The sequence below is a fragment of the Rhinolophus sinicus genome, chromosome 3 (assembly GCF_057876585.1).
Source record: "Rhinolophus sinicus isolate RSI-liver-muscle chromosome 3, RSI-T2T, whole genome shotgun sequence".
In the NCBI taxonomy this organism is placed as follows: domain Eukaryota; kingdom Metazoa; phylum Chordata; class Mammalia; order Chiroptera; family Rhinolophidae; genus Rhinolophus; species Rhinolophus sinicus.
Genome location: NC_142503.1, coordinates 41,902,685 through 41,923,763, shown reverse-complemented (window position 1 = coordinate 41,923,763; position 21,079 = coordinate 41,902,685). Strand labels below are relative to the sequence as shown.

At 35.9% G+C, this 21,079-nt stretch overlaps 1 protein-coding gene across 7 annotated transcripts in view; it reads left to right on the top strand.

Moving 5' to 3' along the window:
• Positions 1-2,825: 2,825 nt before the first annotated feature.
• The window catches only part of ADAMTS6 (ADAM metallopeptidase with thrombospondin type 1 motif 6), a 262,327-nt gene continuing 244,073 nt past the window's right edge, over positions 2,826-21,079 (top strand). Inside the window, exons 1-4 of one of the 7 annotated variants that reach the window (XM_088796526.1) lie at positions 2,838-3,438; positions 4,198-4,244; positions 10,463-10,601; positions 12,762-13,126. In XM_088796526.1, the coding sequence (XP_088652652.1) occupies positions 10,505-10,601; positions 12,762-13,126 (462 nt within the window). In that variant the 5' untranslated portion in view covers positions 2,838-3,438; positions 4,198-4,244; positions 10,463-10,504. Of the gene's footprint in view, positions 3,439-4,194; positions 4,245-10,268; positions 10,602-12,761; positions 13,127-21,079 lie in introns of all 7 variants that reach the window. The other 6 variants (XM_088796527.1, XM_088796529.1, XR_012495117.2 and 3 more) reach the window with 6 other exon arrangements.

Here is a 21,079-nt window from a genome sequence, read left to right as displayed (position 1 = left end):
GAGAAATAATGCATGGGTATTGCACTAAAACATTTCCATGCTAACAGAAGTGCTGTGTATAGTATAAAGAAGGCAAAATATTAATATAGCATTTATATTGCAAGATAAAGAAGAAATGAGGGGGAACTGATAGATTGAAATAGATTAAAAGTTATATGGTTACATGGGCAGGTTCATTTTGTGAAAGTTCATTAGACTGAACACTTTCATCAAGTTTTATATTTATGCACTTTTCTGTATACATAGTCTACTTCAACAAAACGTTTAAAAAAAGAGACAGGAGATCAACCTAATTCAATATATGGATCCGAATTTCAATAAAAAGTTTTTTTTAAAGCCTTTATTTGCAATTGAGGAAATCTGATATCTGATGAAATTAAGGAATTATTGTTTTTAGAGTAATAGTGGTGTAATAGTGGTTATTTATTATTTTAGTCCTCGTATTTTATAAATACAAGTAAATATTTAATGGATGCAATGAAATGTTATCTGGGATTGGCTTCAAAATAATCCAGTGGGGTGGAGGAAGTAATGGGGAAAACTCGATCATGTGCTGACACTTGTTGAAACTGCATGATGGATATGTTGGATGGAGTTCATTATGTGATTTTTTTTTTACTTTTGTATGTGTTTGAATTTTCTGTAATGCAAGTAAAATGTAAACATGCAAACACACACATATATAAAGTTAAATCGACACAATCCATTACTCACGCTAATAATTTTTCACCTTTACTCATACTGTTTTACTTAACTCAGTCATTTGGAGAAAAGGAATCTGTTGGAAAATTTTCATTACTCTGTTTAGACGCAGGATGGCACTCTTTGAATAAGTAATTAGCCAAAGTCCATTTCTCACTGAAATAAACTCCTCTACAATGTTGCTGTTTCCTAGGGCAGTTTGTCTTAGTTGAGAATAAAAACTTTTCAGATAGCTTATATAGATAATTACTACTCACACCTTCACTTTAGTTTTCTGTGTTGGCTGTGTCTATCCACCATCAGTTTTGAAAAATTAAACACAAGGTTCACAACTATTTAAATTGATGGTTTGATGCAAAAACACTCTGTGCCCACTCATCTTATTTTCGGTGTTTACAATTATTGCTACGAGATTAGCCACCTCATGTATGAATGTTAATGCAAATATATATATACACATATATACATTTCCCTATGAATCACCTTTATTTAAAACCGTGAATGCCAACCACAGGGCGTATTTCTATGTTTTACATGGCGTTGAGCCAAATACTACTGATTTAAGGTCAAGATGAGGACTATTGACTGTGGACAGATGCTTTCCCCTTTCAACCCTCAAAAAAAGAATGGAAATAACTGTATTCTTGGACGTTCTCAGTCTGATTCATGCCTTCTCTTAGCCAACTATTCATGTATTCACCAGAAGAATTACACCTACTACCTCCGGTGTAGGAAGAAAAAAAAAAAATCAAATGAGCAATAATGTTAGCAGAAGCTTGAAACTTAAGAGCCGGTCTTCAGAAGGTCCTCCTCCCCACCCCCTTCCCTCCGGTCCAATTCCCGTTTCTGGTTCTGGCCATCGGAAATTGACTTGGCGTTAACTACCGCCTGGAATTGAAAGGCGTCAATTCCCCCACCCCACCCCCCAACCTCGGAAACTCTTAAACCTCTTCCTATCCTACACTCAACGGGAGAGACAGATAAATGATGCAGCAGATTACACCGCTGAAAGACAACATTTGTCCTGAGCTATTTTCACATTTTTTTCCTGTTTCCGATTGGTGTGCCAGACTTTGTTTGCTTGCTTAGGACATGGAAAACATATTTGGGCATTTCCCCCTCAGTTTAATGCCAGTGGCTTTCTCCCAGCAAATGAAAGTGAAAGTGCTACGTTGTAGTGGTGTTTTATCCTTAAAGTATAGACTGGTAGCTGGTGTGTGTGGAGGGGGTGCTGGGGCGAGGAACGGGGGCTGCGGGAGGGTGGGATTAGGAAGCTTGAAGAACCAGTTTTGAGGTTTTGTTTGTTTATCTTGAGATCGCAGCAGGGTTCCTGTCCCCCGCCCCCCTTTTGGGGGGTTCTGACTTCGGATTTATTTTCATTTGGGCAGTCATTGAGATTTCATTCAATGTACAGACTTAAAAAAACACTCCACTTGTAGCCTTCCCCGGTTGCACTTTAAAACAGCATCCAGTCTCACCCTCATCTGGAAATAATGCAAGCTTCTCTCTTCCCCCGCTCCCTCCTCCCCCACTTTTTTTTTTTTTTCCCTTTTAAAGCCCCACATAACCTGAAGTCGGTAATCAGATGGAAAATGTGCTGGTTTTAGTTTACTTTAGTCTACTCTCCCTTTTGGTGGCAATTTTACTCATGGAGGTGTATTTAAAAAAAAAAAGAAAGATATTTTGTGCACATGTAGCTTACCGAGTCTTGAAATCTGCCAGTGATGTAAGTTTCCTATAAATTTCTTCAGATATACTGTTTATGTGCAACTTTTAATATTTTTGTTGTGTGGACTTTAAAAAAAAAATCCAAGGAGAAGGACACCAGAGATCTTAACAGTGACATTAGTTCATCTAAAGTCATTCATCCTTTCCCTCCCCCTTCTTTTTTCCAAGAAACAACTAATCACAAACCAGGCTAGAATTTCTAAAAGAGGTTAGAGGAGGAGGAGGAAAAGAGGCGGAGTGGGGTAGGGGATTGAGGTTAGAAGGGCCAGAATTTCTCTCATTCACAGGGTGGAAAAGTTGACATTGTCTAAGCCCGTCTGAATGGCTTGTAGTTAGTTACCCCGATTGTACCTCTACCTCCCCTCCCCCTCCACGTGACGACCCAGGACACATGCGCACCCGACGCAGCCCGGCACATCTGCAGACTGACGTCAGTGTGCTCTGCCTCCGAGGAAAAGCTGCCAAAATTTTCTCCTGCTGCAATTCAAGTTGGCTGGGGGCCGGTAGTGAGGGCTACTTCAACAAAACTTTGCTGCCCTTCCTGCTCCTCCTGTCTTCTTTTCTCCTGATACCTTTTGATGCTCTTCACATGTTATTTGCATAGCAAAGGCACTAAGCTGTCCAGGAAGAGAGGGCACCACTTCCACCCCCAATAAGTCTTTTTTTTTTCTTCCTTCCTTTCTTTTTTTCCTTTCCTTTTTTTTTTTTCTTTTTTTGGAGGTGGGGGGCGGGAGAAAAAGGGGTTTGCAAAGGCAGCATCTCAGGATGATAGCCTGGATGTATTGAAGGCATCTCTTTTTCTGCCAAATCAGAAAGTCCGATCTCTAAAGCCAGGGTTAGCCAGACTATAGGGTTTTATTCTGGCTGCAGAATAACTAACTGACTGCTGTGGCTTTGCAAAGGGGGGCAGAAAAAAAAAGTTAAGAGAGGAGAGGGAGTACGTGAGTCGTCCAGTGCAATCTCTATTGTTTGAAACTTACTTTTTATCAGAATTTGAAGATGAAAACGGTAAGGAAGACTTCACAATATTCAATGAAACCGTTTTTTTTTTTAAATTAAAACTTGTGCTTTGCTTGTCTTCCGAATAACGCGTAGAAAACTTTTTTCTGTGTTTTTTTTTTTTTTTAATGGCAATGAGTGAGCTTGACTGAACTCATTTTACAGATAGAAATCTTTTTAACTCCAGACTAGTCGGGGGGTTGGAGAATTCTGGGTCTTGCAAGTATTTTATGATGCAAAAATATATACGTTTATTATACGAATAGACATGTTTTGTGAAGTATGACTTTATTATGATTATTGTGGTCTTTTAACTCATCACCAAATAGTAATCGGGAAAGTAATAATGATGTGTATTTTAAACCGATTTCCAGTTTTCTTAAAGAAAAACCTTCTGCATTTTATAGTTTCATGTCAGTGTCTTAAATAGTCAGACAAGTGCATAGTTTATGCCTGGGCTCAGAGGGCAGAATTAATGTGCTAGCTGTAGCCCCGATGCTCTAGGATATGTTAAGCTCTTAATAGGCTAATCAAAGAGATGGTAGCGTGTGTTTTTGATTTACTTTTGGCCACTTGGGACGTGCTAGACTCATAACCCTCCGGAGCCTTGAATATCGGGGTATGTCTGTATATATGGTACATAGGATCAAAGTTCAGAGATTTGGGGGGCGGGGGGTGAGTGCTGGAGGGGTTATTGGAAAGCTGCCTTCTGATAATGTGTACTACAATTCCTGTCTTTGGTAATTTCTTTCCTTGTTGTACTAGAAGAAAAGAGAGCGAGAGAGTGAGAAAGCGCACTGAGAGGGAACAAGAGAGTGAGTTTCTTACTCTTGTTTTTATTTGAGCTGCCGGTGCAACGCGTTTGGGCCAAATGCCAACTGTCTGGGTCACACGCGTTTTATCCAAATAGATTTAGCGCTGCTGTCTGGAAATGGGCTGCTGAATGTTAACTTTAGGATCAACTCAACCAGGGCAGCTCAGACTGTTACCCTCTGTCTGGGCGAAGTGGGATTGGGGTGGGGGGGACGGTTGGGGGGCGTGAGGGTGTACAGAAGTGGGGGGAGGAAAGGGATAACTGCACCATTGCTTGGAACTTTTAAAAAGACACTGGAGTGTGATTTTCAACATATTCTTTTATGTTTAAATTTCCTGGACTAGTTTTCTTTCTTTTGTTTTTATTGCTCTTTTTAGCTTATGTTGATTGGCCTGAAACTTAGATGTGGGAATGACAGTTCTCAAAATTCATTGCAGGGAAAGAAATGTAAAATAAAACTGGTGTAGTTGAAGGAAATTGAGAAAATTAATTTTGGAGATAATTGTTTTCCTGTATTTCCCCAAAGTGGTAACTGCAGATCTGGTTTATATTAATTTAGTGTTTAAACGTGATCATTGGTGTTTTGGATTTTTGAAGAATAGCGTAAAGAAGCAAATAAGTTGATTTCAAACAAATCAAATTCATTCATTTGCCACAAATGGCAGCAAATGAAATGTATGTTGTGGTGTTAGTATTTTTGTAATTCTCAAGGAGAAAAATCTCTAACCTCAAGACCTGAAATATTCTAACACTTTTCATGTCTGAGCCAATATGTGTGAGACTAATTCTTACTCTTGTCTACTCTTACCACTTCCTCTTCATTTCCTTAGCAACCACTAGTAGCTCTTAGTGGCTTAGGACGGTCTCTATGCCAGATCTTACCCTGTGTGTGACTTTTGTGAGACAATAAAGAGAGTAAACATGTTAAGAGAGTTAACAGCACATCTTCAGAACACTTCTGGGGTGGGGGTGGGGGGGCAAGAGGAAAATGGTGGAAAGGTTGATAGCTCTCTTGGTTATACCAAAAGACATAGTTGATTATCAACATTTTGAGCTAACCTCATGAGAAAAAAGTATTTCTGTTTTTCAGGAAAGAAGTTATAATACAATGTATATCTAACTTGCCATCAGTGGGGGGTTGGGGGGTTGGAAATAACAGTTTGGGACTATATGTAATTTAGGGCTTGATTTTTGTAGAATGATGTTTTATAGTTTTGCTTTTGGCTCATTTGCTTTTCTTATAAGTTTTGAGTGTGTTTAATTACACCTTTCCTTGGAAACCAATCTCACAAAGTTTATAAATGATCTGGAAAACCTTTGTACTTTCAGCTTAGTGGTGTCCTTGGCATATAGTATAAAACCATAAATATTTGTTGAGAGAATAAATGGAAAATGAAATGAGACATTAATTTACACATATAAAAATTAAATATCTGAAGAGAGCATAGTATTATTGCTTCCTCTGTGAAGACCAGATCAGCCTTAAAAAAACACAAAACCAAAACCAAAACAAAACAAAACAGAATTAAGATGGATGAAAGAAGTTGAGAAGGATGTTATACATGTTCTTTAGCTCCATAATAATAGCTCAGGAGAGGAAATTATTACCTTGGCTACTCCCAGATCACTTGAGTGGGAAGTAAAGATGATAGAGGAAAAAGACAAGTAAGTACCCTTCAGCCAGGGCAGACTACTGGGAGAATTACTGCAGTGCAAGTTGTCTGATCTTATTTCTGCTTAGCTAGTATAGCTTTGATCCATGGAAGCAGGTAAATGATCCCTTTACTGGCTGGTGCATTTGTATTAGGAAAGAAGCATATGTGAAATAAAAGTAAAATGGCAGTTTTGATTCTGTTTTTAAATTTCAAGTGTCATAAACCCAGTTATCATGACCTAAATTCTTTACTGTTTGCTGTAAGACAATACAAAGTAGTTGATTGATTCCATCATCATTTCTAACTATTCCACATTTTTGAGGGAAGCAGGAACATGAAACTATCTTTGAAAGAAAGCTTTTGAAAAGTGATGAGTCAGATAAGGAGGAGAGGGGGGCGAATATTTGTTTAGTCATTAAAGTGAAGTGTGTGGACACTTTACATCATGTGTAATCTAATTTAATCTCTCAACAAGTCTTTGTAAGGTAGATATTATTATCACAGTTTTATAGATGAGGAAACAGATTCACAGAGTTTAAGGAACTTGAAGTCAAGCCAGGACTCAAAGCCTTTGAGCTTTCCGCAACATAATAATGTTTCTGCTGTACAGTGTAAAGAGTTAATGCCTTATGATTTCTGGAGAGTTATGTAATATTTTAATGTTAGCCTGAATTTTGGAAACTATGGAAAAGTCAGTGCCTATACATATTTGATGATGCTTTCCAGCAGATTAAGCTATCCAGCAAGTGTCAGAAAATAAGTTACCCATTCACTTTTATTGTGAGGTGACAAAAAGTGGTTAGATATGTTAGTTATTGTTGATATTAGTTGAATATGAGCCAACTCATTTACTCACTGGTAAGTTTCTTCACTGACACTGGAGGCTTGAAAATAGTGGGGAGTGAAGGCGGAGTGAGAAAGGAGACAGAAACTCAAATTTATTGAGTGCCCACATGCCAGATACTGTAGCTAGTGCTGGAAGCAAGATCGCAGCGGGTTTGTTTAACTTCAGAGCTCCTGCGCTTTCTGCTATGTACCAATGCCCTTTCTACTATAAGCCTTTAAATCAAACGTTAGTCTACTTCTGGCCAAGTAGTTACAGATTACTTGTTCTGTTAATGCTACTGGTTTACTTACCTTGGGTGTTTGTAGGACAGTGCTAGTAATGGTAAGAGTGGAGGTTACAGAACTGTCAAGAGCAGGACATTTTTCGAGGGGGAAAAGAATTGTTCCGCAAACTCAGCTAACTATATTGTAAATTTGTCATTTGTTTCAAAGCCCAGCAAAATAGGGAAAAAAAGGATGAATGATTCAATACAAATCTATCATCACTACTAGATAATTAACTGAAATGTCAATTATGTATTCCTCTTCAATGGAAAATTACTTCAAAATATAGGAGAGACTCATTTAATGTGGGACATTATTATAGAAACACTTAGTTGATCTGAAAAAAGTTAAAGCAATGAGGAGTGAATGTTGTTCATAAAAAAGCAATTATGGAGTTGGAAACTGTATGTAGTAGGTTGGGAATCAAGATAACTGGATTATTTTCACTACTGTTATTGAATAATGGTGTGACTTAATCTCTTTATAGAGGGTTTTGCCTGAGAAAGGATATACGTATGTCTGCTGTCTTGACTAAATCATTGTAGAGGTAATTTTGAGATGAAACAGTTATTGTGTATAAAGTTGCTTAACACTGTTCACATTAATTAACCTATACCGTTTTATGAATATTTTATTTCATACTGGTTGTATGCAACTGCTATTGATTTTTAAGTTAGAGTGCCTTAAAATGTAAGTGTGATGTAGTAGAAAGAATTTGGACTTTGGAGCCAAGTAACTTTGTGTATGACTCTGGGCTCTACTATTTTCTAGCTTTCTGACTACTATGGGCTTCAACTTCTTTATCTATAAATTGGCAGCAGTCTTAGTTATCAATTGCTGCAAAAAAAAAAAAAAAAAAAAAAGATACCTGAAACTTAGTGGCTTAAAATTACACACATTATTATCTTACAGTTCCTGTGGTTCGGGAGTTTGTACATGGTTTAGCTATATTGGGTACTTCAGAGTCTCTCATGAAGCTGCAGTCAAGGTGTTGGCAAGCACTGGGGTCACCATGGAAGGCTCGACTGGGAAGGGATCTGCTTCTAGCCTTCTGTATTAGTGAACAGGATTAAGTTTCTTGTAGGCTATTTCATTAAGGGCCTCAGTTCCTTGCCAGTGGTTATCTGATGGCTGCTCTCAGTTCCTTGCCACGTGAGCCTCTCCATATGGCAGCTTGCTCCATCAAAGTCAACAAGGGAGAGAGCCTACTAGTAAGATGGAAGTTAGAATCTTTTGTAATCTAATCACGGAAGTGACATCCCCTTCACATTGAGGTCTTCAGTTGGAAAGGATCCAGTTACTTAAGGGAAGGGAATTACACAAGAGCGTGAATATCAGGAAGCAGGATCATTGGAGTCTGCCTGACACAGGGGCAGTAATACCTACTTCACAAGATTGTTATGAATATTAAAAGAAGTAACATATTTAAAAGTCTCTTTATTTTTGGTCTGAACTTAAACTACTTTTCCAGATATTACTTGTTAGTCTTCTGCATAGGAACCAAACTTACTATTATTACTAATATTTTCTTTTTTTTTTCTTACCACTTAGACTTTGTAGAATCTATTTCTTTAATTTGTAATGACTGTCCCTAGCAATTTGACATCTTCCAGCGCCTATCTCAAGGGCTACTTTTTTGATAAACTTTCCTTGACTCATCTTTCTCTGATTCAGAAGTCATCTCCCCCATCTGACCTCCTATAACACCTTTTCATAACTGCTTTATGGCATATGTCAGTCTGCCTTGAATTTTTTCCTTATTACTTAGATTATGAGTAATGATTGTGTCTTAATCTTTTCTGTATCCCTGTGTTGTAATAACATCATTTGAAAACATAGGAAGATAATATTTGTTGATTTATGAATTAGTTTTTTCAAAGTTTACCAGTTTAATAACTTGTAGAGACAGACAAGGAATTTTAAATAGTTGTGGTTGTTTTATATGTTGTAATAACTGATATTTCTAGCACCATAGGGAGTGAAAGTATTCCACATACGTTAATTTTCCAGTTAACTACAAATATACTTTTATAAGCCTAAAGTGATTTTATTTTAACCACTATTTATTTATTCATTTACTCTTTCATTTTTTTAACCAATAAATATGTAAGCATTTATTATATGATAATGCCATATATTAGGGATGTGTGATTAAAATCGAATATCTTTTGTGTACTTCTCTATCTTAACAGTAAATTATCATATTAAGAGTAATTTAACCTTTTCTTTCTGACTCAGGCATAGTATTTTGAGTATCAGATACTGAGCTATAACAGTCATATGCACAATAGGAACTGCTAAACCATAGAAGGACTGTTTGCCTGTGTCCCAAGCTGTATTGATTTGGGATTTTAAAACTACTTTTTTAGTTTTTTGTCAGTTTTGTGCTGTTAGTGAGCTAGTTCTAGTCCCTTTGTTAATTTCTTTTTAAGTGCTTGTGTGCTGGGAAATCTGGTAGCCAAGTATGCTACTTTTCTGTATAGAATGTGAATTCATGGACTCTGAGTGAGGTGGTAAGTCGAAAGGAAAGTACATGAGATAGAACATGAAATCTGTTGTGATACTTGAAATGAATTTTTTAAAATGATTTTCTTTTCAGAAAATGGATTTCTTTTTCTTTCAGTTAGATTCTAGATAGTTGATGTTGTCTTACATGCGTTGCCCTATGAGTCATATATAAGACTTCCAGATAAAGTCAAAGGTTACAGTAAATATGGTTCAACTTTTTTAGAAGTTTAGTTTGTGTTACTGTCTGAGTGTTCAGACAGCAGCTAAATGTCACTATGTGTTTATAGATCTACTCTGTAAGAAGAAATGATAGGTGCCTCATAAAGCAACAAGTCAATCTCTGGATATGTGTGTTCTAAAAAGCATGTTACAGAATAGGATCACATACTGTTTCACACTTTCATAAAATGAACTTTGATTGTGAAGTCAGTCTACTTTTTCTTTTATCAAAAGGGGTTAGTCACTGTACCCACACATAATCTTCAAAGTTCTTTAAAAAAGAATTTTTATGATTTCTCTTCAGATTCCTTCTTTGATTATTAAGTAGCTCTGACATTATCCTGCTAAACATTTAGGTTTCTAAGTCTGTGTTTAGTCTTGTGGATTTTATTTAGACTATACAGAACAACAATGGTCTAATTTAACTATATTAAGTTATTTTGTAGTGTATGTCCTTTGGCAAGCATTCAGCAATATAGATCTGTGCATTCAGGATCTTTTTCAGTTAACTTAAATTTTTTTTGTTTTTCTAGGTTAAAAAATGGCCATACTTTAGTAACTAATCAGCCTAATGCTTTGCTTATGAAAATTTTACCATCATTAATTTTTTCATTTTGGATTGAGAAAAATGAATCCAGATATAGAAGAAAGTACGGGATGTTGGAAAAAGTACCTGTTAAACAGTGGACCATCTAATAACTAATTTGCTATGGTATTGACTCTCTAGCACATAGGTAGCCCTCCAAAAAATCATCCAGTTTTCTAAATTATGGAAATTTTGTGGAAGACGTTGGCCTGGATTTTGAGCCTCATCATGGCTTCATCGGAATTTCATAGTGACCACAGGCTTTCATACAGTTCACAAGGTAGGATTTGTGCTTTTGAAACTGACAAAAACTATTGTTATTATCTGATAAGAAAAGATTCTGAATGTTTAGTTTGGGTGAATATTTTCTTTGGGATATGTAATGATAGGAGAAGAAGCCTGCTATGTCAATTTAGTGCTTGTTTCATAAATGTTAAGGGCTCTAGGAGCCTTTTTACCTTGTTCTACTAGTATTTAATATCCAGTGGATTTTAGCCTGGTCTTTCTCAGAAGATAATAGACCCAGGCCTCTCATTCTTCTTCGGAATCCTAAACTTTAATAGGTTCATTCATTGCTAAGGTTTATAGGCAATGTCATGTTAAAAAGGGATCCAAAGGTTTATGTTATGAATGAACAAGAAACCAGACAAATTCTGATATGAGATTTTTCTAATATGGACCCTTAGTGGAAAAATGCTTGTCCTAACTTAAGAATTCTGATCTAAGCACTAAAACCTGGGTAAAAAAGTAAGAGATGTAAGAAGTTCAATGTTTCAAATTCCAATCCACAGGTCCCTATGATTTTCATCTATGGAATTGAACTTTATGTCATAGAAAAGTTCTTAACAGAGAGGTCCCAGGAGCGAATGCCATTTTGTTTTCCATGGATCGGTCCAAAACTTGTAGAATTATTGAAAGCATATCTTTTGGATTCTCCTGCCATGAATGTGTAGTGACAGATCATTTTTCGGTGCTGATGAATCAGATTTTCAAGGCTATTACAGATTGATGTCTAGAAATCCATATGTATAAAATATGGCTTTCAAAGTATATCAACAAAGCCACCATAGCATTTAGTATGAACTTTTATTCATGAGAGGTAAAATAAATGCTATCTTTCAATTTATTTCAATTTGATCATGGTTTCATGGTTTCTGTTTGTGGGTGAACTCCACATACAGACAGTGAGGCATCAGGCAGACATTTGGTTTTCCTAGCTAAAGAAAGATATGGTTGAGATGGTAGATTGGTAATATTTACTATGCCTAAGTGAGGAAGTTATATTTAATAATGTTCTGAATTTTTTGTCAATTGATGATTTTAACAGCTTTATTGAGATACATATATACCATATAATTCATCCACTTAAAGTTTCATTTACAATTCAAATGGTTTATTATATTTACAGAGTTGTACAACCGTGACAACAATCAATTTTAGAACATTTTCATTATCCCCAAAAGAAGCCCTGTACCCATTAACAGTTACTCCCAAATTCCCTTCAAACCATCCTCCACTCCTAGCCTTAGGCAACCTCTACTCTGCTGTCTCTAGAGATTTGCCTATTCTGGATGTTTCATATAAATGGAACCATATAATATGTGGTCTTTTGTGACTGGTTTGTTTCACTTAGCATGTTTTTATAATGTTAGACAATGAACTTTGATTATGAAGCTGTTATTATGAAGGGTCATTTATGCCATAGCTTGTATCAGTACTACATTCCTTTTTATTGCAGAATAATATCCCCTTATGTGAATATACCACATTTTACTCATTTACTCATCAGTTGGATATTTGGGTTATTTCCTCCTTTTGGCTATTGTGACTAATGCCGCTATGAACATTCATGTACAAGTTTTTATGTGGATATGTGTTTTCATTTTGTTGAGTATATACCTAATAGTGGGTCAGATGGTAGTTCCATGTTTAATCTTTTGAATTGAACAAAAAAATTTCAAAAAATTTAATTTTTTGAAGGACTGCCAGACTGTTTCACAAAGTGCCTACAGTCTTTTACATTTCAACTGATGATTTATTAAAATTTTTTCTACAAAGCTATAGAGATTCTGTATAAACTCTCTTGGATAACTTCAACAAGCATATTTTATCTGAGCTAAATTCTGCTCTTTTACATATGTGTATTTTTCACTGTTTTAAATTTCAATATAAAATATTCATATTTCCTGCAGAATTTAGCTCTTAGAATCCATGTTTTTAAAATTAAATTTAAAAAAGGAAAATAGTCTTTCGAAATAATTTTAAAACAATGTTATTTTGAGGAGTGAAATAATTGGAACTTATTTCATCTTTAGATGCCTCACACATGATGATGCACGGTGTTAACTGATATAGTTGTTGTTTATACTGCTACTTCTTTGTTAAATTTTGTTTTCTTCCATGTGTTTTTTTCTGGATTCTCTACCTTGTGATTACAAAGAGGAATTCCTGACTTATCTAGAACACTACCAGCTAACTATTCCAATAAGGGTTGATCAAAATGGAGCTTTCCTCAGCTTTACTGTGAAAAATGATAAACACTCCAGGAGAAGACGGAGTATGGACCCTATCGATCCACAGCAGGCAGTATCTAAGTTATTTTTTAAACTTTCAGCCTATGGCAAGCACTTTCACCTAAACTTGACTCTCAACACAGATTTTGTGTCCAAACATTTTACCGTAGAATACTGGGGGAAAGATGGACCCCAGTGGAAACATGATTTTTTAGACAACTGTCATTACACAGGATACTTGCAAGATCAACATAGTACAACTAAAGTGGCTTTAAGCAACTGTATTGGGTTGGTAAGTAGATGTTTTAATTTTAAATTTCTGATGGGGAAATAAATTCACAATGTAAATGTCTTTCTTCACATTAAGAAAAATGTATATGTATATATGTACATACATACACATATACATATACATACATGCATACATAGGTGGTTTAAATAGGGAAAGTAAGTCTAAATTTTTTGTTATTTTCATTGGCTTTGCTTTTGATAGTCTTTTTGATAATGTTTGCATTGACTTTTGAAAGTAAGAGCTATTTTTAAAACTCTACATTATTAGTAGAACAATGAATGAAACCTCAGGTTTAATTTTAGGTCTAAGTTTTCTGTTCAAGTAAGATATCTTTTATGCATAAACAAAATTCAGTCATTGATGAAGAGTTTAAGATTGTACGTGTATGTATGTGTGTGTATTATTTCAGGAAGCCACAACACTGATTTCTTCTTTAGGTTTTTTTCTATAATATCTTTCTCTAATAGGCAACATAGCTTAAAATTAAGTATGACCTACTTGTAGTTATCAATTCTTGAAGCAAAATCTTTTATACCAATATCTCTTTATGAAATAACTTTTTCCTGAATATATCTGAAGATTGATAATAAATCTTATTTTACTTAGAAAATAGATTTCAAAAGTGTAGGGTCTATCCTGGGTATTTGAGTCTATTCTAGTCAAAGGTAAATACGCAGTTCAAAGTTGGGCCCAGTAGTGGTTGCAGAACAAAGCATACTCTTACACTTCCTTTACCACTTTTACCCTATTTAGTCTAACGTAGATATTTCATTAAAACTTTGTGTAAAACAGCACAAACATTTTGATGCTCAAGTCGTTTTAGAAACTATGTTTCTTCCTTATACTATCACATTCAGATTTTCATTCCTACTTCAATATAAAAAGGCTACATAATTAGAGTTAAGTTTAAATAAGTTCTAAATTTGAAAGGAGTATCGAGAACCAGTTTAGGAAAATTTTCACTATAGGTATTTATAAGAATTAGCTCAGATTGTCCATTTTCTATAATTGTCAATGGGTCAAAATGATTACTTGGAGTTTAAGATTTGGGTTTAATTTCTATAAATAGATACATTGAGTACATTTATTGCTAGTTTCTTTTTCTATAAGCAGTGTCAGTTTTATATACAAAACAGATTTATCTTTTTGAATAAAAATAAATTATCCAAAATAAATAAGTATTTTAAAACTTTTCATTATGTTGAAATACCGCTTGCTGATAAATATGATAGAAAAAGACTCTTCCTAATCATTGATCAAGCCCTTTAAGTTTGGCATTAACATTAATTATGCCGTTGATAGTTTTAACAGGGTGGTGAAATGAACAAATTTGAGATTTAGAAAAAAAACAAAACTAATTCTATTGTGAGATTTGAGGGAAGAGGAATGATTGGAGCTATGAAAATGAGTTAGAACGTGAAGGACTATACAAAGACTATGGTGCTAGGAACGGAGAAGATAGAATGAATTTGAACAACATCTTGGTGAGAAAAATGAGAGGATTTGTATCTTATTAATTTTTTTCCCCCACTGGCATCTAATAAGACATATAGTACATAGTAGATATTTAATAATATTTTAAGAAGTTGAAATAGAATTGAACTGAGTGTGGAATGAAGGAGAGAAAGTAATTGAAGATAGCTGAGGTTTCTCTTTTTGAAGAGGGTGGTTTATGAAGTTTACTAGTTGAGAAAGGAAATGCCAGTGGAATGCTGGATTGGAGAGGAAGATGAGAGTGATTTTGATATAGTAAATGTGAGGCATCTGAAGAAATAAAGGTTAAAGATGTCTAATTGGGATTTGGAAAATACAGCTCTGAAATTTAAAAAAGGATTTAATTCTGGGAACAAGTAATTTGAGAGTTATTAATATAAATGTTTATGAAGTTGTGAAAGATGTTTTTGAGGAGTCAAAAGTGAGAATAAGGTTGAAAAGGGAAACTTTTCTACACTTAGTGGGATAGCAGAGGATCATCCCTCTCTTCTTTATCCTCAGTGAGATTTTCTGTCTTGTTTTCTTTCCCTTTATTTGTGAACGCCTTTCTGTTTCCCTTTGCTTCCTATTAAAACTGCGTGGTCCATGTTAGCTAACTTTGATTGCTTGATTAAGGCGAGGTCTGCCATGTTTGTCCAGTAAAGCTACTCTTTTCCCCTTGGCAACTGATAAGAAATTTGTGAGCAGACACTCTGAGACTATGTAAATATCCTGTTTGTCATCACACTTTTACCCACCAGTTTTAGTAATCCTTGCCTTCATTCTTATTTTGTATCATGTTACATTTTTAATAAAATGGAATATGTAAACAGGTTTTAAAAAAATCCTACTTTTTAAAGGCCCCTATTAACCAATTCTGTTTTTAATTGTTCTATTAAAAAGAGTATCCAATGTAGAGATCATTGAAATCAGTGTTACAACCCTTGCATCATTAAAAGGAAAAAATTTCCTAACATTACAGTCTATCTGCTGTTTAAAATGGTATCATATTTTAGGACTATGGATGTGTTATCCAGGTATTGTTTTTCCAGAGTTTTTAATTTTATTTTGTGTTATTGAGAATTTTTTTTTTTTTTTTTTTTTTAGCCACATGATCAATATCATTCAGTTCCTTAGTTCTTATATGTATTGCTTGGAATATATTTCATTCTTCTTGGAGGCTTTTTCTTAGAGTCTTCTAGTTAATTAATTTCTTGAGTTGCTACACATCTCTCATCTTGGGATTTCTTTTTTCCGAGGTTGGTTCCATATCTTCCTCTTTCTGTATTTACATTCTGGTTTTATTGGAGAATATCTTCAAGTAATTACCTCAGAAAAGGTACCTGGGAAGTAAAATTTCTGATTCCTTACCTATTTAAAAGTGACTTTATGTTGACCTCATGTTTGGTTAATAATTTAGCTGTATGTGAAATTCTAGGTTCAAAAATCATTTTCCTTCAGAACCCTGGATGGTGGAATTGGGAAAGGGAAATATTGAGCATCAAATTTAGGTTGGTACAAAAGTAATTGCGGTTTAAAAGGTTAAAAATAATTGCAAAAACCATAATTACTTTTGCACCAACCTACTATATGGTTTTGTAGCTTAGGAAAAGACTTACAGATCTAAAAAAATTAGCATTGATTCATTTTTGGGTGTCAGAATTCTTCTTGTTCTATTTTTTCTTAAAATTTTTTCTTCAATGAAAGTGATCCTTATACTACTTCCTGTTTCAAGAATTTTATAATAATGTGGTAAGTTGTGAGTCTTCATTCCTTACCTCTACTTAGTTTTTAATGGGTGCTTTCAATTTAAAGACCCGCCTGTAGCTTAGAGCAATTTGAAAAATAATTTCCTAATAATTTTGTCTCCTGGTTTCCCCCCCAACCCTTCAGTAATTGGGTCTCTGCTTTTCTTACCTCTTTTCCCATCTTTTCCTTATGATCTAAGTTCTATGAGTTTCCCCAAGTTTGCGTTTTTTCCTTCAATTGATTTAAAAATTACAGCAGTATTATTTCTAATTTTAAAGAGATCTTTTTTTGTGTGATTGTTTCTTTCTTTATATATTGTTCTTAATTCATGCTAAATAATTTTTTCAAATCTCTCTGAAGATACTAAAGACTATATAGCTAGTTAAAAAAGACCAGTGACTCCATTAGACTTTCTATTTATTTAATTGTATTCATAGTTGCCTTTCTACTTTTTCCATTATTCATTCATCTATTCACCCAATACTTATAAATACCAGATAATAGGCACTGTTCTAGGTGCTAGGAGTTCAACAGTGAACCAGACAAAAATCCTTATCATCATATAGCTTGCATTTTAGTGGAGAAGATACACAATAAGATAAATAAATAAAAATCATAGTATTTTGGATAACGTTAAGTTCTGAGGTGGAAAAATATTGAGTAAAAACTTTAAAGAAAATGAGGAAGGGAATGCTGACATCTGAGTGATAAGATTTCTAGATGGAAATCTTCAGCTACAGAGCCCTGATCTTAAGAGTGTTTGAGGAACATAGCCAGTACCATGGCTAGAGCTAAGTGAAAAAGAGAAAGAATAATGGAAGATGAGGTTAGAAAGAGAACCTGGGACAAGATGGTAGGTTTTAGAGGACAGGATAAAATCAGTGATGACTCCAAGCTTGAGTCCTTGGCAACTAGAAGAATACAGCAGTCGTCAGTGGATATGAGGAAGACTCAGGCATTAACTGAGATGGAGAAGCTATAGGAAGAGTAGGTTGGGTAGTGGTGTATATCATAAGTTCAGTTGGACATGTTAAACTTGAGATGTATAAAATGTTGGATATACAAGTATGGAGTTCAGGAGAGAGATGTGAATTATGGACTTATAAATTTGGGACTCATCAGTATATAGATGACAGCCAAAGCCAGGAGATTCTATGAAATTGCTTAATTGGGGAGAATAGACTAAAGAAGAGGTCCAAGGGCTTAACCTTTGGTCACTCCAGCGAAGAACAGTGAAATAAGAAGTTAAAGGAAAACCAGGCAAATATCCTAGAAGCCAAGAGAAAGAAGTATTTAAAAAGAAAAATGCTACTGAGTCAAAATAAGAGTAGGACTGAAAACTGACCATTGAATTTATCAATAAAGAGGTCATTGGTGATCTTGACAAAAGTGGTTTTGGTGAAATCATGATGGGGTATGGAAAAGAGGCAAAAACCTGATTGAAGTAGGATTAAGAAGAAATGGGAGAAGATAAAAGACTATATAGACAATTATTTTAAGGAATCTTGGAAAAGCAAGAAATGATCAGTTGCTGCAGGCAGAAGTGGGGGTGACAGGAGGTTTTGTTTTGTTTGATAGGAATGATTATGTAGAGAGAATCGAAATTTCTGGAGTGGTATTCTTGATAGGTAAGAAGGGATGGAATCATATGCATAAATAGAATAATTGTCCTTAGCTAGGAGAATAGACAACTCATTCATAATAACAGGAAATAAAATAGATTATATGGACATGAGATTCAGGAAGGTGGGATATTTGTGGTTGTAGGCGTAGGAGGTTGTGCAATGTTCTCTATTGGAACGGAAGATGGAAAGATGAGCTGTTAGGGGGTTAAGAACAGAGGAGAAAATATGAAATATTTATCCAGGAGAGTGGAATACTGAATGAACCAGAGAAACATAATATAATTGCCATGAAGCATTAAGGACACAGTTGAGATTATGATGGTGAATTTAAAGTGAGACTCGACAGCATGTTGGTGTGTTTTCCTCTGGCTAAATGAAGCTGCAGGGGTGTAGACCCAGACTAGCAAAATTGGATTTAATCAGGGTTGTAGTTTAGCCAGATAAATCCCATGAAGGGAGAAAAGAACAAGGAAATGGAAGGTGGAATTGAAGCTAGGTTAGGAGGCAAATGAAGACATGAAGTGGGTGGAGGACAATGAAAAGCATCAGTGGGTCCTGGTGGGCATAAGGACTGTCTCTTGGGGTTGAGATAATAGAGGGATAGTACTGGAAAGATAGAAGAAGGGGGAACTTGAAATTGAGACTATGGCAAAGTTGCAAATATTGATAATGCTGAAGTCTAGTGTGTGACTATGTACCCATATGCATCCACGAGTGTCTAAGGTGAGGTGAAGGATAAGATATTTGGAAGGGAGGAGGTCCAGGAATGGAGAGGGCAGGGATTCAAGAGGCCATCTATGTCAGTAGTTCTTATCCTGGGGTTCATGGATGGAATTCAGGGGGGTTGTGAACTGGAATGGGGAAAATTACATCTTTATTTTTGCTAATTCTGAACTGAAAGCTAACATTTCCTTCTTTTATGAATGTCGCTAACAAACCAATAAAGAAATAGCGGTACCTGTGACTTTGTCTCCAATAGAAATTATTGATATTTCCATGTCATTGAACAGTTTTCGCAGGTTCTTCAAAATATTATTTATGTTAATCACTGTTGTGAAATGATGTTAATTATTAGACCCACTGCATATCTTTAAGTGTTACAAAAGATATATGTATTACTACTACATTTAAAAAATCTTTTGATAACTGTTTTTCACTACAGTGGGTTTTATTTATAATTGTATATATTTTTTCTGCAATTAAAATATTATTCTGAGAAGTGGTCCCTAGGCTTCACCCCTAGACTTCCAGAGGGATCCATGACACGTGCACGCACACGTACACACAAATCTTAAGAACCGATGATATAAGAAGATACTGAAAACGATTATTTCAGGAATGGTACTGCAGAGAGTGACAGTGATCCATAAGCTAAAATCTTTAAGGGATGAGGGAAGCAACTCTGGGTCAGCAGATAACCGCAACTAGCAGAGGGAGAAGGTGATGGCTTGAGATTTGAAGCTGGTGGGTTTTGTTTGGTTGGTTTTTTGTTGTTGTTATTGTTGTTTTGGAAGAGGGCGAGAGAGGGAAAATTGTTTGGAAATGGCCATGAGTCACAAGGACACAGTCCCTACTTCAAGGTCCAATAAGAGGCTGGAGGCTGGTAGGAGAGACAGCAGCCACATTTCAGAGGATTACAGGGAAGAAAGTGTCATTTCGGGAAATTCAGGTTTTTGTTTGAGCCAGATGAAGTGAACATTCACAGATGAGGCTGAGGGTGCAGGGCATTTTGTTGGCAATTGATTTGAGTTTGAGAGGGCACAGTAGAAGTATTTTAAATGGTGAAGGGGGGAAGTAGCAGGTAAGATCAGAAAACATGACGTGTATAACCATATGGGCAATAGAACCCAAGGAATGGGTCTTGGTCTTCTTGTAAGGACAGGTGTGGCAGGGAAAGGGAGTTCGATGGGATTACTCCTGATGGTCCTGAGGCAGACAGTGCAGGGGTGAGTGTGGATGCTGAGGAAAGTCAGAGGCCGGGCGCTTTGGAGGCACGCACAGATTTCTGGGACTCCCACTTAACTCAGCTCTTTCATCATCTGGCCTTCAGCACCTTTCTAATTTCATAATCATTTCCCCCTTCCCTCCCTCTAGCCACAGTTGCTCCTTGCTGTTTATCAAATACTGCACTCATGCTCCTACCGCATTGCCACGCAAAGGCAATGCTGTCCCACTGGTCGCTTCTTCCCTAGGTATCTGTTTGGCTTGCTCCTTTACTGTACTAAGGTTTCTGTTCCAATGTCATCTTCTTAGAGTGGATGTCTCTGGTCACCCTAAATAGCTTGTGTAATTCCCTCACTTCTGATTACTCTCTGTCCCCCTACACTGCTTTATTTTTCGTCTGAACATTTATCTCTACCTGATGGATCATTTATTTATCCAAAGAACGAATTACTTTTTTCTAGCTCCTCCCAACAGAATGTAAGCTCAATGATAGACCAGGCACTTTGTTTTGTTCACTATCGTATCCGTACTGCTTAGAACAGAACCTGCCATGTGCCAGACAGTCACAACATACTTGGTGAATTAATAAAGTCAGAAACAACCCTCAGACGGTAGGGGAATTATAACATAGTGACTCAGAGTACAGGCTCCAAAGTCAATCCAGTGAGCTTGTTACTTACCTTTGCCCAGTCTTGGTTTCTCATCTGCAAAGATGAGCTGACAGTAGTTCGTGCTTCAAAGAGCTGTTAAGATTAAATGAGATAATGTGTGTGAACATCTTACATAGTACCTAACATAAAATCTCTGGGTTTTCTTCCAGAGTCGTTCCATTCTTGATGTTAGAGATTGTGTGTACTTAGGAGCCTTCTGACTCTGTTTGCCCCCAGCAACCTGAGTTTCTCGTCTGGGACCTTAAACCGTTCTTCTTTTTCACAGTCCAGCATGACATAACTCGAGCACTCTTCCTTTTCTGGGCAGTACTCTGGACCCCACTTCCTACACTTCCCTCTTACCCAAGCTTCTTACATATGCCCTCTTTTCTGCAGGAAAACATGCTCAGTTTACTATCATATTGTTAAATCTTCCCGGTAAAGTAATTCATGTTCATCTTTAGAGTTTGTTAATGGCATATGATGTTATTTCTGTCAGTGCTTGCATTTAA